This window comes from Lonchura striata, chromosome 5 (genome assembly GCF_046129695.1).
Source record: "Lonchura striata isolate bLonStr1 chromosome 5, bLonStr1.mat, whole genome shotgun sequence".
NCBI classification, from domain to species: Eukaryota; Metazoa; Chordata; class Aves; order Passeriformes; family Estrildidae; genus Lonchura; species Lonchura striata.
In genome coordinates, this window is record NC_134607.1 from 55,967,543 (window position 1) to 55,981,642 (window position 14,100).

General features: G+C 39.6%; 1 protein-coding gene across 1 annotated transcript; it reads left to right on the plus strand.

The window, feature by feature from the left end:
• The first annotated feature begins 4,493 nt into the window (after nucleotides 1–4,493).
• ACTR6 (actin related protein 6) lies at nucleotides 4,494–13,780 on the plus strand. Its single transcript, XM_021552885.3, has 11 exons — nucleotides 4,494–4,736; nucleotides 5,639–5,756; nucleotides 7,447–7,515; nucleotides 8,843–8,966; nucleotides 9,743–9,878; nucleotides 9,966–10,022; nucleotides 10,713–10,811; nucleotides 10,952–11,030; nucleotides 11,720–11,891; nucleotides 12,467–12,605; nucleotides 13,363–13,780. The coding sequence occupies exons 1-11, from the start codon at nucleotides 4,669–4,671 to the stop codon at nucleotides 13,490–13,492; spliced, it is 1,191 nt and encodes a 396-aa protein (XP_021408560.1). The 5' UTR covers nucleotides 4,494–4,668; the 3' UTR covers nucleotides 13,493–13,780.
• The last annotated feature ends 320 nt before the right edge of the window (nucleotides 13,781–14,100 follow it).

The window sequence follows — 14,100 nt, forward strand, 5'->3', positions numbered from 1 at the left end:
TTTGTTCATCCAAACAGGGTTTTGTAACCCTTTTCCCCTGGCACTCCCTCATTCATAAAAGGCATCTGGAAGAATTGGTGAGTAACCAAGTACCCTAAAAATATTAACTGGAAAAAGAAAAAACTATCAGTCAGAAAACTAAAAACTTTTTCTGATGTGACCTCATATGCAGGATGGGCCTCTGTAATAGATTTTGAGCTAAAGAGGAAAGACATCAGATACTATTTTCTCTGCTTCTCATATACATAACATTAATAATTTACAAGTGATGAACCAAAACCCTAAGGACCTTTAAGTCAGAAATATGAAGCAGTAATAGAAAAAATAGGTCAGGAGATTTCAATTGATTTTTCCAGACATTTAAAAATCAGTCAGTTGTGTAATACTGACCTCCTTATATTCTTAAGGAGAATTATAAAGTAGGAATGAGCTGTGTATGAAGCTAACCCTTTTATGTCTGTTTTGCATTCAGTTTTCTCAAGGAAAAAGTCTACCAGTATCATGGAGAAGCAATATTCATCATCATGATGGGTCAACTTCTCATCAAGAGAGAAAATACAAGTGGCAAGGAAAGCAGGACACATGCCAGTGTTCTCGTTCAAGTGTCCTGCAAGCATAGCTCTGGAAGAACAGGGGAAGTCCTGAAACTCCTCGCTGATGTCAGAACTGAAGACCAGAAATATTTCTGTACATTGATCTGAGTTGTGACCTCATGTTGTATCCCCATGTCCTGGAGCATATTGTGTGGAGGAAGAGGGGAAAATGCTCAGATAACACCTACCACACACCACACCCTCCTCACCCAGAAGGCAATTAGAAGGGCACCAACTTTCCATGTTGATTTCAGACCTTCCCAGTCACCAGGGACTTGCATGGGGATCCCCAGACTATGTCTGGTCCTTGCTAATCCCACCAGTCCTGATCTGATTGTGACCTGAGGAGTGTTTTATGTGCTTGATGCTCCACCTGCTTCATTGTCACATTTGCTTGATAACCTGGGCTCTGGGCTTCACTCCCATGCCTGTCTGCCTTGCTCCCTGGCTGGGGGTGGTGGGACAGGCCCTGGCTAGCAAGGCCCTACCCTGCCACAGTATTCCTCCTAGCTCCTGGATTCTCTCCCTCTTGGAGCAGCTGGCACTTATGTCACTAAGAAAGAACCCCACTTGTGAGCATATCCAGGATGCGGAAATGATCTCAGAGAAAAAATTTGTCTTATATTTGCCATAGGTATTTTTAGGGCCTATTGGTGAACACAACAGAATTGGTGAATTCAACAGAACATCCAAGAAGCCATGGATGTAGAGTTTTCATTCAGGCAGTCATCTCAGCCACCACTCTGCCCTTCACCATCACCCAACATAGAGTGTTTGCTGTTCTTGATGTGAAGTCCAGAATAACAACCTCCTGTGTCAAAGGGTGCAGTAACTTCTTCCTTGAGGATATCTTTCTAAACAACCTGGAAATTCTGTACTTGGCACTGTTCAGTAATTCTGAGGCTGCTCGTTGCCACAGACTGGAGCCAAAAAGCAGCTGTGCTTTGTAGAGGGTTTGCAGGGTAAGTTTGACTCTCTCACAGCTTCCTGTGTTCGTGGGGATTTCTTAACTGTAAAACCTGGAATGGAGCTGAGAGGAAAAACCAAAACCAACTTGAGCTCAAGCAACTTCAGAAACATGAAGGTCACAGAATTTAAAACAAAAATTGTTTTTCCCATTAAATAAAGCAATAGGAGATGTAGTAAGAGAATAAACTAAATTTGAGCTAAGTTTCAGTATCATACTTCAAGAATGAGAAATCTGGCATTCCTTCTTATGGACAATACAAAAGATAATGGTTTGTCTTCAAATGCAGATATGCAAGGCTTAAATAGTCTGACAGAGCATTATTCAAAGAGCACCACAAAAGAGCAATTCTCACTATTGTAAGGGGCAATGTACAAGTTTTGCTACCACATGGACTTTGAAAGTCCTATTTATGTGTCCTTGCTGTGTGGCTGACTTGGTCTGTGTTACATACTCCAACGACAACAGAAAGTCTTATCAGAAGTGCCGTTGGAATATATGGGTGAATGTGTAAACAATCTCAATAAATATGTATGGATTGCCCTCAAGTAGCAGTGACAGTAAATACACCAACTTTAGTTTGAAGAAATTGGAAATATTTATGTATATCAACCACTTAATATAAATCTAAGTAAACTCTTAAATGCTTGGCACTTGTCCTACATCCTAGGGAAAACAAAAAAAAGGAGCAAAGCAAAAGTAACTCAAAATCCAATACAAGTAATTGGACAGTAACAGATGAAGCTTCATAGAGCTGGATATAGTATTTAGAAGGGAAACAGTAATTTACTAAATTCTGGCTTTCACTTTTATTTTCACAAGGCAAAAGTTAGCAATAGATTTTAGGACTTTCTGAATCTAAACAGTTATTCTAAAAACTTTAGTAAAAGAATAAAAGTTATGCAATTTTAAGAGTAGTATTTTATGTTTCCCTTTAACACTGAATACCTAATAAATTTATTACTATTGTAAGTTTTGTGTAAATTACAAACCCAAAATTTACTATGAGTATACTTATCAGTAGGCAAAGAGGGAAAACAACCTACAGTGTTCTTTAAAAAGCACCCAGGAGATCCTGAACTTGAAAAACGGGCTTTTGAATAATTCCTGTGACCTCTTCTCAAGAATCAAACTATGTATCTGCTACAGTCAAGATTAAGGAAGCTGTCCTTAAGATACACTTCCTTCGCAAGCAGATAAAGAGGATTTGTCTAAAAGCAGATTGCCATGTGTTCCAATGAACATCCTGGCTCATGGAAAGCTATTTCATACTTGTTAGGGAGAAGAGTCACCATATAGAGTAACAGTTATTTTTAAGTTAAGGAAAGTAAATTACATACAAATACAAAACTGTAATGCTCTGTTTTACTGGAGTACAACAAAAGAACTAGTGATGGTAAGTAAAACATATAAATCAAAATTCATCAACAAGACAAGTGCAAGGTGCCGCACCTGAGATGGACATACCCACAGAGCCCAGTGCAGGCTCACAGCTGTGTGGCACAGAAACAGCCTTGTAGAAAAGGGCCTGGGGGTCTGGGTGACACCAGGCTGAACTGGACTTAGCAGTGCACCACTGCAGCAAGGAACACAAAGCAGATCCTGGGCTGCATCCACAGGGGCTTTGCTAGCAGGGACAGAAACTTGATCATCCCACCCTGCTTGGTGCATTTCAGGCCACACCTGGAGTATTGTGTCCAGTTCTACTCCTAGCAGCTCCAAAAAAAATTGTGGACAACCGGAGAGCATCCAAATTAAGGCTATAAAGATGATCAAAGGCTCAAGAACACACCCTGAAGGACTGAAGAACTTCCTTTTTTTCTGCCCCAAGAAGCTTGGGGAGACCTTATCACAGTATTGTGGTACTTACAGAGTGGCTACAGTGATGGAGGCTCTCTCTTCACAAGAAGACAAAAGGCAACACGTGTTAAGCTGTAACAGGAGAGCTTTCATTTTGAAATAGGGAACTTCTGCCCAGTGAGAACAACCAATCACTGCAAAAACCTCTCCTCAGGGAGTTCTGACTGCAGGTTTTCAAGATGGTGTTGGACAGGATGTTAGATTATCTCATCATGGTTCCCTTTACTACAACAGGTTGTACCAGATAATCTTTCAGCACCCTTCCACCTGTTGCTGTTCTATGGTTCTGTGATTTTATAAAGGTCTATGGTGCTATATTACACAGACTTCAGTAAAGCAAAAACTGCACAGGAACAGAGAATTCCAATAGCACTGTTTTCCATATAATTTATAATAAAAGTGTTAATTATGCACATTTTGAAAGACTTTCAACATGAAAAAAGGTTGTAGCCCATTGAGAGTTGGCCTCTTCTCCCAGAAAATCAGGGACAGGATGAGAGGACTTAAGTCTTAAACTGCACCAGAACTTGTTGTTGTTGTTGTTTCACAGAAATGGTGATTAGACATTGGAATTGGACTGTCCAGGGAGGTGGTGCAGTCACCATCCCTGAACGTATTTAAGAAAAGGGCGAGCATGGCACTTAGAACCATGGTCTAGTTTACATAATGCTCATTCATATGTTCAACTCGGTGATCTCAAGTCTTTTCCAACCAAATTGATTCTGTGATTCTGTAACAGTAAAATAATGATGATGGAATTTACAGTTGTCTCCCTTTCTATTGTGTCACATTCTTATATAGCCCAGGCCCGTGTTGCTATACACTTCTCAATGAGATTGTCACTCAACACGTTTATCCCGAGGCGCGGGGCTCCCGCACCGCAGCATCCCGAGCCGGCAGGGTCACCGGGGCAGTCTGTAACTTTAAACCACCGCCACAGCGGGCTCTCGCCCTAGCACCCCCGCCTTGTCCCAGCCGTCGGTGCCGCCCCGCGGGGCTGGGAGCGGCAGGGAGCCGCGGGCCCGCCCCCGTGTGACGAGCGCTGCCGGGTCACGCCCGGCCAATGGCGCCGCAGCTCCGCAGCGTCACCGGCAGGGCGCGCGCCGCGCGGCAGAGGCGGAGCGCTGCCGGCACTCCCGCGTCCCGCGGCCACGCGCGCGCTGCTCCTCCGCTCTATGGTCGCCGTAGAGATCCACGGCGGTGGCGGATCAATACTGGGACGGCGGCGGCCGTGGCGCCGTGGGGAACATGGCGACGTTGGTGCTGGATAACGGCGCCTACAACGCCAAGATCGGCTACAGCCACGCGAACGTCAGGTGAGGGGCCGGGCCGGGCCGGGCCGGGGCGGGCGTTGGGCGTCCCCTCACGGCTTCGCCGCCGCTCTCCGCCAGCCCCGAGCCCCTCGGCCGCTCACCGGCACGCCGGCCCGCAGCGCGCCTGCGCTCGCCGCGGAGAGGCGCGGCCTGCCCCGCCCCGCCCCTGCGGCGGCTGCGGACCCCGCACCCCCGCCCCTGTGTCACACCGTGCCCCTGTGGGTCACACCGTGTCCCTCTGTGTAACACTGTGCCCCTCTGTGTCACGCCGTGCCTCTGTGTCACGCCGTGCCCCTGTGGGCCACGCCATGTCCCTCTGTGTCACACCGTGTCCCTCTGTGTCACACCGTGCCTCTGTGTAACACTGTGCCCCTCTGTCACGCCGTGCCTCTGTGTCACACCGTGCCCCTGTGGGTCACACTGTGCCCCTCTGGGTCACACCGTGTCCCTCTGTGTAACACTGTGCCCCTCTGGGTCACACCGTGCCTCTGTGTCACACCGTGCCCCTGTGGGTCACACTGTGCCCCTCTGTGTCACACCGTGTCCCTCTGTGTAACACTGTGCCCCTCTGGGTCACACCGTGCCTCTGTGTCACACCGTGCCCCACTGGCCGGGGTTGGGGGAGAGCCCCTGGCGCTGTTCTTGCTGTGCCGGCAGCAGGGTTGCAGCTCAGCGCAGTGTGCGGCAGAGGTGGGGGGTGGTGTTCGGTTTTCCAAAAGGTGTCTCTTCTGTACTGGAGTTGTCAGAAATTAAACATTTCCCCTACTACTGGCTCCAGTTAACGGACTAAAGCCAAAATACAGCAGCAAAAATATTATTGAAATTACAGTGTTTATGAAAGTGGCGTAAAGAAAGTGAATGTGTCTTATACCATGTTTAATAGGAAGCTTTCCAATCTTTTCCAGCGTTATTCCCAACTGTCAGTTCAGGTCAAAGACTGCACGCTTGAAAACCTTTACGGCAAATCAATTGGATGAAATTAAGGATCCCTCTGGTCTTTTTTATATTCTTCCCTTTCAGAAAGTAAGTAAGATATCTTCAGTTTAACATTAAAGCCAAATGTAAATTGTTCTAAGGAATAGTTTTCATACTGTATGTCCCAACTGCAGGGTTATATGTAGTATCACACAAGAATCAGTCAGCAGTGTGAAGTTTAACAGTCATAGAATTGTTTAGGTTGAAAAAAACCTTTAAGATAATCAAGTCCAAAAGTTAACCCTGCACTGTCTGGCCCATCACTTAGCCATGTCAGTAAGTGTCACATCTGCACATCTTCTAAATACCTCCAGGGATGGTGACTCAGCCAGTTCCCTGGGCAGCCTGTGCTAGTAGTTGACAGCCCTGTTGGTGAGAAAATGTTTCTATTCTAAAACTGTCTAGTGCAACTTAAGGCTATTCCCTCTGGTCCTGTCCCTTGTTATCTGGGAGAAGAGACCAACCATCACCTCACTACAGCCTCCTTTCAGGTCACTGCAGAGAGCGATAAAGTCCCCCTTGAGCCTCCATTTCTCCAGGCTAGACAGCCTCCCTCAGCCTGGTCCTCACAGGATTTGTTCTCTGAACCCCTCACCAGCTTTTTTGCCCTTCTCTGGACTTGCTTCAGTCCTTCAATGCCTTTCTTGTTGGGAGGGAGCCAAAACTGAAAGTAGGATTCAAGGGATGGCCTCAGCAGGTGCAGGAAGGCAATCCCTGCCCTAGTCCTGCTGGCCACACTATTGCTGATGCAGGCCACGATACTCTTGGCCACCTGGGCACACATTAGCTCATGCTCAGTGGCTTCCAACCAGCACTCCCAGGTCCTTTTCCACTGGGCAATGTCCCAGCCAGCCTGCCCCAAGCCTGTAGTGCTGCATGGGGTTGTTGTGACCCAAGTGCAGGATGTGGCAGTTGGCTGTGTTGAACATCATAAGATTGTCCTCAGTCCATCAATCCAACCCATCCAGAAATCTTTACAGAGCTTTTCTATCCTCCAGCAGATCAACAGTCCTACCCAATTCAGTGCTTTCTGTTGAATTACACCCAATCCCCTTGTCCCAGCATGAGCCCTGGGGGCCCCTGTTACCAACAGTCTGGACAAGGGGATTGGTGACAGGATGCCGAGTGGTTGTAGCACCATTCAGCACCACTCTCTGGCCTGGACATCCAGCTAGTCTTTTACCCAGCAAAGAGTTCACCTGTCCAAGGCATGAGCAGCCAGCTTTTCCAGGAGAATGCTGTAGGAACTGGTGCCAAAGACTTTACTGACTTTGGTAAAGTCCGGGTAGAAAACATTCACTTCCATTCCCTCCTCCACACAATGTCTCATCTTGTCATAGAAGGAGAACAAGTTAATCAAGGTGTAATAAACCCATGCTGACTCGACCTGATCACTTGTATGTTCCCTACATGCTGGGTGGTGGCACTCCAGGTAATCTGCTTCATAGTATGCTTCCCTGGCACTGTGGAAGACTGACAGGCTTCTGCCAAAAAGAATAATGTCTACAGAAAACGCAATGTACATTGTTTTTGTAGTGCAGTAATCAATGTATCAATGGGGAATATTTGTAACATACCTTAATCCTATGTAACATTTACTCCTTAGCCTAATAATGTAAATTTAGACATTTTAACTCTCAATTTTTTTATATTACCAGTCTCAATTGTCGACTTTTTTTTTTTAAAGTATGATTTTATTTTTTCTAAATAGTGTAAATTTGTTTCTAAATTCCTACAGGGTTACTTGGTGAACTGGGATGTTCAGAGACAGGTTTGGGATTATCTCTTTGGAAAAGAAATGTATAAAGTAAGAGCCTTTTCTTAATTACACATTTTGTGTAGATTAAATACTGACTAATGGAATTAACAAATATTATGTAGAACGGGTGATCTTACCATTCTCTTTGAAAGTGCCTTCAAATAGAAATCACAGGTATTTAAGTTTTTGCAAATGTTTTGAGTTTTGCTGTAGAATTCTGAAAAATATTTAAATTTTTTAGTCTTGTAGGCATGTACTTCTACTGAGTGCAGCTCACGTAAGAAATTCATATCACTATCATTAGAGGTCAAGTTAATAAAAAATAATCACACACAGATACAATGTAGTTAAGAGATCAATAAATAGTTAATGTAAAAGGGAGGGATGACCGGGTCAGTAGGCCAAAATATCTACACATTTTGTAATCATCTTTGGCAAGCCATTTTCTACCCATGAATAACTTAAATGTATAAAATATAAATATATGATACTTTATTTTTTTGTATCACACAAGCTGGATTTAGCATAGGAAGTATATTAATATTTTCTTTTTTTTTTCTTTTAAAATTATTTAGTTCATTGGAAATTCTTGAGTTTTTTTCTAACACCTGCATACTGAGAATGAAAGTAATGCCTCAAATTAACCTAGTCTCTGTACTTTTTTATATTTAAAATATAAAGTACTGGATTTTTGATACATAAATTTCGTTTTAGTTTTGGAACTCTATTCAATATAGTCATGGTTTTGATAATTTGTTCTTAATTCTTCTTCACAAATGAAGACTACAGAGAGATACAGCTGGTAATGTTTTTAGGGCCATATCCAGTTGTGATTGAAGCAACCATACTAAGTCCTCTCTAAAAGAGTGTTTGAGATACTGATAAACATGGAAAGTCCAGGATCTTTTGCTGGCCTCAGTAGAGGTCACTGGGAGTTTTATTATTGACTCTTCACTGTACAGGGCTTTGATTATTAGACAAGTAATCTGTGGTGCAAGTACTGAGCTGTCAAGGAGACTTATTTTTCTGTAGCTGACAGGATTAGTGTAAAGTATTTTACATTCAAATTCTAGTGCTCCTTTGTGGTGTCCCTTTAAAATGTTGCATTACAATTTTTAAGGATGGGAACAGAATCAGGGTACATATAAAAGTGTTCCCCTCTATTATGTTTTTTACCCATTAATTAGATAAACTTGTATTACTGATCATGAAGCCTTCAAAAAAGCTAGAACATTCTAAGTCTGGCTTTACAAACAGATATAGCAAGTGGTAATCATGTCTTCAGATTTACATGATTTTCACTGTTGCAAAAGATGATAAGGGATTTTTAATTTTTACATTTTATGCAATGACAATCTTAATGTGTTTTTTATAGGTGGATTTTGTAGATACCAATATTATTATTACCGAACCTTATTTTAACTTTAGTTCAATACAAGAATCTATGAATGAAATTCTATTTGAAGAATATCAATTTCAAGCAGTTCTTAGAGTAAATGGTGAGTATGTCTCTTTCCTGTTTGCATTTATGTATTTTGAAGCTTAACCCTTTAAATAAATGAATAAGCAAGCATACATGCACAAACACATATATATACATAGTAAAAAATATCACTTCAGTTGCTTCCTGGCTCTTGAGTAAAAGTGGATTAAACATTATAAAAATGATTTCTTTTATAAATTCCAGCTGTACTCTTGTACTACCTCCTAAAGAATGTCGTGGTATATAATGACAGGAAATTTGAGGAGAGTAAGGATGACAGAAATAACAGATGGATTTTGGAACAGGATAGTATTTAAAGAACTCTTATCAAAACTTTGCATGAAGTCTTTGATAGCTTTCCTTATTTAGAGGGGGTAGGATTGGTTTTTTTTGATTTGGTTTTGTTATGTGTTAGCAAATAAAATGCAGCATTACAATTACGAAATGTATTGTGTCTCACAGAGAATGTGTAAACAATCATACCAATCTTCTGAAAGATAACTGGACACAGGGTACTCCTTTAGATAGGTTTGATAAGTTTCTAGCATGATCAGTGTGATTAGACTTTAGAGGAAATGGGAACATGGACTGGAATTCCTGAAAAAATTATATAGGGACATATATAACAATTTTATCCACTGCCAAAATGAATTAATGCAGTGGCAGTATAATTATATATTGAGGACTTGAAAGTCTTTCAAAGGCATTTAAAATATGAAGCAAGTACACCTTCATATCACTGTAAATTATAACTGTGCATATAAAAATGGAATTAATTTTTTTGTATTTCAGCTGGAGCTCTTAGTGCACATAGGTACTTCCGGGATAATCCATCTGAGTTGTGTTGTATCATCGTGGATAGCGGATACTCTTTTACCCACATTGTACCTTATTGCAGAAGTAAAAAGAAGAAAGAGGCAATCATCAGGTATATTGAAGTATATATTTTCTAGAAGTGTTTTCTGTGCCTGAAGTTAATAATAGCAGAATTCCTCATGTTACTCTTTTTCTGTAGGATTAATGTTGGAGGGAAACTCTTAACCAACCATCTAAAGGAGATCATCTCTTACAGGTAAAGCATGCTAATTTTCACTCTGAAACTTGGTATGAAGTAAGCTAGAAGTTTATGAAGTATGCATACTGGTTCTATGAATTTTAGATTAATTGCTGTTTAAATGAGAAGGGAATTTTCTGTCTGTTATAATCTGCTAGCTACCATCTTGACCTTTAAGATCAAGATGAATTGAGAAGGGGTTAAATCCATTGAAGAATTAATTAGGCTGTTATTTTTCAAAGTGCCAATGCTTTTGAAGTTCTTGAGGTTACCTGTGTTCACAATTATACAAGTCTTAACATATTTTCTGAGGTATCTCAGTAGGTCATCAGTCAGTTTGCTAACTGATTGTATCAATACTGTAAAGAAAATGCAGTAGGACCAACCTATCATTGGGATCCTTCAGCTTGGAACTTTATCTAGGTAAAGGTCTTTACCAAAGAGCTACTGGCAGGATTACAGCTGTGCTTGTTAGCAAGACAGTGGGCAAATGCAGGTTGATGTATTTACTGAACTGTGAAACAGGACAATATTAAGCTCCAGTAGGCCAGGAATGCTTTTGTAAATTGAATACAAGTTTAGATACTGAGACAGTAGCTTCCTGTGGCTGAAAAACAATGGTTGCTCAGTTCCAGAGGAAAACTGGACAGGAAAGGGAACACTTAATTATTCTCAAACTTCTGTGGTTTTGGTTTTTGTTATTCACAGGCAGCTACATGTTATGGATGAAACACACGTAATTAATCAAGTGAAAGAAGATGTGTGTTATGTTTCTCAAGACTTTTACAAAGACATGGACATTGCCAAGTACGTATGCAGTGGTACTAAATGTAGAATAATCTGTTTCTTAATCACAAAACTTTCCAGTTAAGTTAAACAAGTCAGTATAAAATAGTTGGAATTTAGAATTTGTTCTTTATTCTGTTGAATTTTACATTCTTTTTCAGATTGAAAGGAGAGGAGAATACTGTAATGGTAGATTATGTTTTGCCAGACTTCAGCACAATCAAAAAAGGATTTTGTAAGGTAATAATAGTTCTGAAGTTTTTTTGTTCCCCTGCACAAATCTAGTGGAGAGGATAGAAATACTCCCTTTTTTCTAATGCTGTATTGTAACATCTTTCTTGTTATGCATTAATTGGTAAAGTTTTTCCTCAATAAGTTGGGATGACAACAAAATACTGTTTTTCCAGCATTGCATTTTATGTTCTATTATTTAACAGTTTAGCTTTCTCTTGTTTGTGGCCTGTCATATAACTTATCCCTATCGTTATTTAGTTTTTTAACATTGTTAGGAAATGTTTTCTCTTTGATATTTTTCTTGTAAGTTTCTCTGAATTACATTTAAACACCCAAATAAGGTTAAAAGTGCAAAATCCTGTTATAGAGGAGCCTGAAATACCAGTGAAGACAGTTTAAGAGCTTTATCTCATTTACTGAGCCAACTGTAATTTTGAAAGCAGTTCTATACTTTAAGGTCACTCTTATGCTTAGCAGTTTTATTTTGCTTTGGGCAAAACTGCAGTTGGTAAGAGTAAAGTCACTTCAGATTTAATATCAGAGTATGCATTATTCTTAAAAGATTTGTTGATAGATAATATGACAATGGCAGCACACACTGCCTACCTCTGCAGTACATTAAATAGATTAGCTGAATATTCTAGGATGCAATTTCTTTTCTTAAGCAGTGTGTACTATTCCTGTCTTTAATTTAGCCAAGGGAAGAGATGGTGTTAAGTGGAAAATACAAGACTGGTGAACAAATACTTCGTCTAACAAATGAAAGATTTGCAGTTCCAGAAATACTTTTCCATCCTTCGGATATTGGTATCCAAGAGATGGGAATTCCTGAAGCCATTGTTTATTCTATTCAGAATTTACCTGAAGGTATATCCTGAAAGTATTTTGAAAAGGACAGGGTGGGTGGGAAAAGGAGGGATGTTGTAATGGCTTGGTTTCATTTGGTGTGAAACTGACCAAAACTCAGTAATTTAAGCATCAAAGAGTAAAACCTTTCTGACTTCTGTTTGTCAGAAGTAATGCTAAGGCTTTAATTTCACAGATTATGTACATGTAATTGTTATTATTACAAAGAAGACTTTAATAGATTTTATGATGCCATGTAAGTATGGCAGCATTTAGGCTATTAATGTACTCTTTAAAAGCCTGTGTCACTTAAAATCCCTTTTGAAAGGGGATTTATGTTGGCAAATGTGAAATTTAATAAATATAAAAAAACAGTAGTTATCAAAGCCAAATTCTGAAATCAGGGAGAACATAGGGTGATTGATCACCTTCTCATATTTCTATTTAACTGATATGCTGATTAGATGATCATAATTTTTTGTATGCATATTTCTTACTTCTGTTCAAATTTGTAACAAAATTGGAAAAATCACCACCTTTAATCTTTAAATATATGTTCCATCTCTTAACCACAGATTTACTTAATTATTTTACAGAAATGCAGCCTCATTTCTTCAAGAACATAGTTCTGACTGGGGGAAACACCCTTTTTCCAGGCTTCAGAGATCGGGTTTATTCTGAAGTTAGATGTCTTACGCCAACTGACTATGATGTTTCCGTTGTTCTTCCTGAAAAGTAAGTCCTAAACTACTAAATAGAAGGGGCTTTATATTTCTAGCAGAACAAACAATAAAGTAGGGTTTCTTTTGCTGATTAAAAAGGTAGATTGATTAAAGGCCTTAATTTAAATATTAAGTGAACAAAAATTGTGCAAGAAGACTGTTTTAAATCAGTGTGTTTTTAGACAAACCAAATAGAGAGATCACCTGCTTGCTCTGTACTTTACCTCATAAAGTTAAGGAAGTGTTTTTAGGGTCAGCCTTTTTACTGTAAACAGATAAATATGACTGTATTATAAGTATGTACGATTAGAACTTCATATTTTACTTAGAATTTTCAGTATCTGAATGCTGCCATGTCATATTAATGTACCACTTCAGTGATTAGGAAGGGGTAACATCTTTGCAGAAGGAGTTGAGACAAAACAAATATATTTTGAATATACCAAAAAAATCTACTTTTTAAATAAGGAGTATTTTAAAACACTATTAAAGACTTATTATCTGTGCAAAGTAAATACAAAGGTAGACCCATGTCGTTCCCTCTTCACATCTGCCTTCAAAGAGGCCCTTTTTTAAAAACCAAATTAGCTAGTCCTGCTAAAGTTTCAAACTTTGTCTCATAACTTCTCTGGAGCTGGATGGTTTGATTTAGCAATCAAAAATGTAATTTAAATAGGTATGGCTAAATAAAAGTCTTGGAAATCATCACAGCATATTTCTATTTTAAATAAATCTATAGAGCAGTAACAATAACTTTATTCATTTTCCAGCCCTATCACTTATTCTTGGGAAGGTGGGAAGCTCATTTCTGAAAATGATGATTTTGAAGACATGATAGTAACTAGAGAAGACTATGAAGAACACGGACACAATATCTGTGAAGAAAAATTTGATATATAGGTAGCATAGTCGGATATGTTGTCATTCCATTGATTTACTTAGAATGGAATTCTTTGAACTACAACCTCTTTTTCCATCAGCTAGGATTGTGTTTTAGCTTTCCTGTATTGATTTGGGTTGAGAAAAAATAATTTTAAGAGTTTAGAAATAAAGTTTTACAAGCATAATACTATGAAATGATATGTTAATTGCAACTTCATTATGTTTGTATCTTTTCTGATAGCGTCATTGTATTTTTATTGCAGAACACCTCAGTGCATGAGGCAATAAAAATATCAAGTGCTTGTACTGGTGTGATGCTAATACATAGTGAGAAGAAATGGTTTTGTTTTTATTTTCAAAATGAGTATTATTCTAACTCACATATCTCACTAATAGGGCATTAAACATATCTCAAAAGGAGCCTTTGATGTTGCCTCCCCTGAAAAGAAATACATGAGTTTTATTTTTAGATATTTTAGTGAGTAGCTATGAGAGAAATATACTTGAAATGTGACCACTGCTACTGACAATATGCTTAGGCTTTGAAAAGAGAGTAATTTGTACAATTCCTTTTTCTAAAGAGTTTTTAATTTAATAGGCTGTGGATTTTTTTGGTTAGTTTTTGT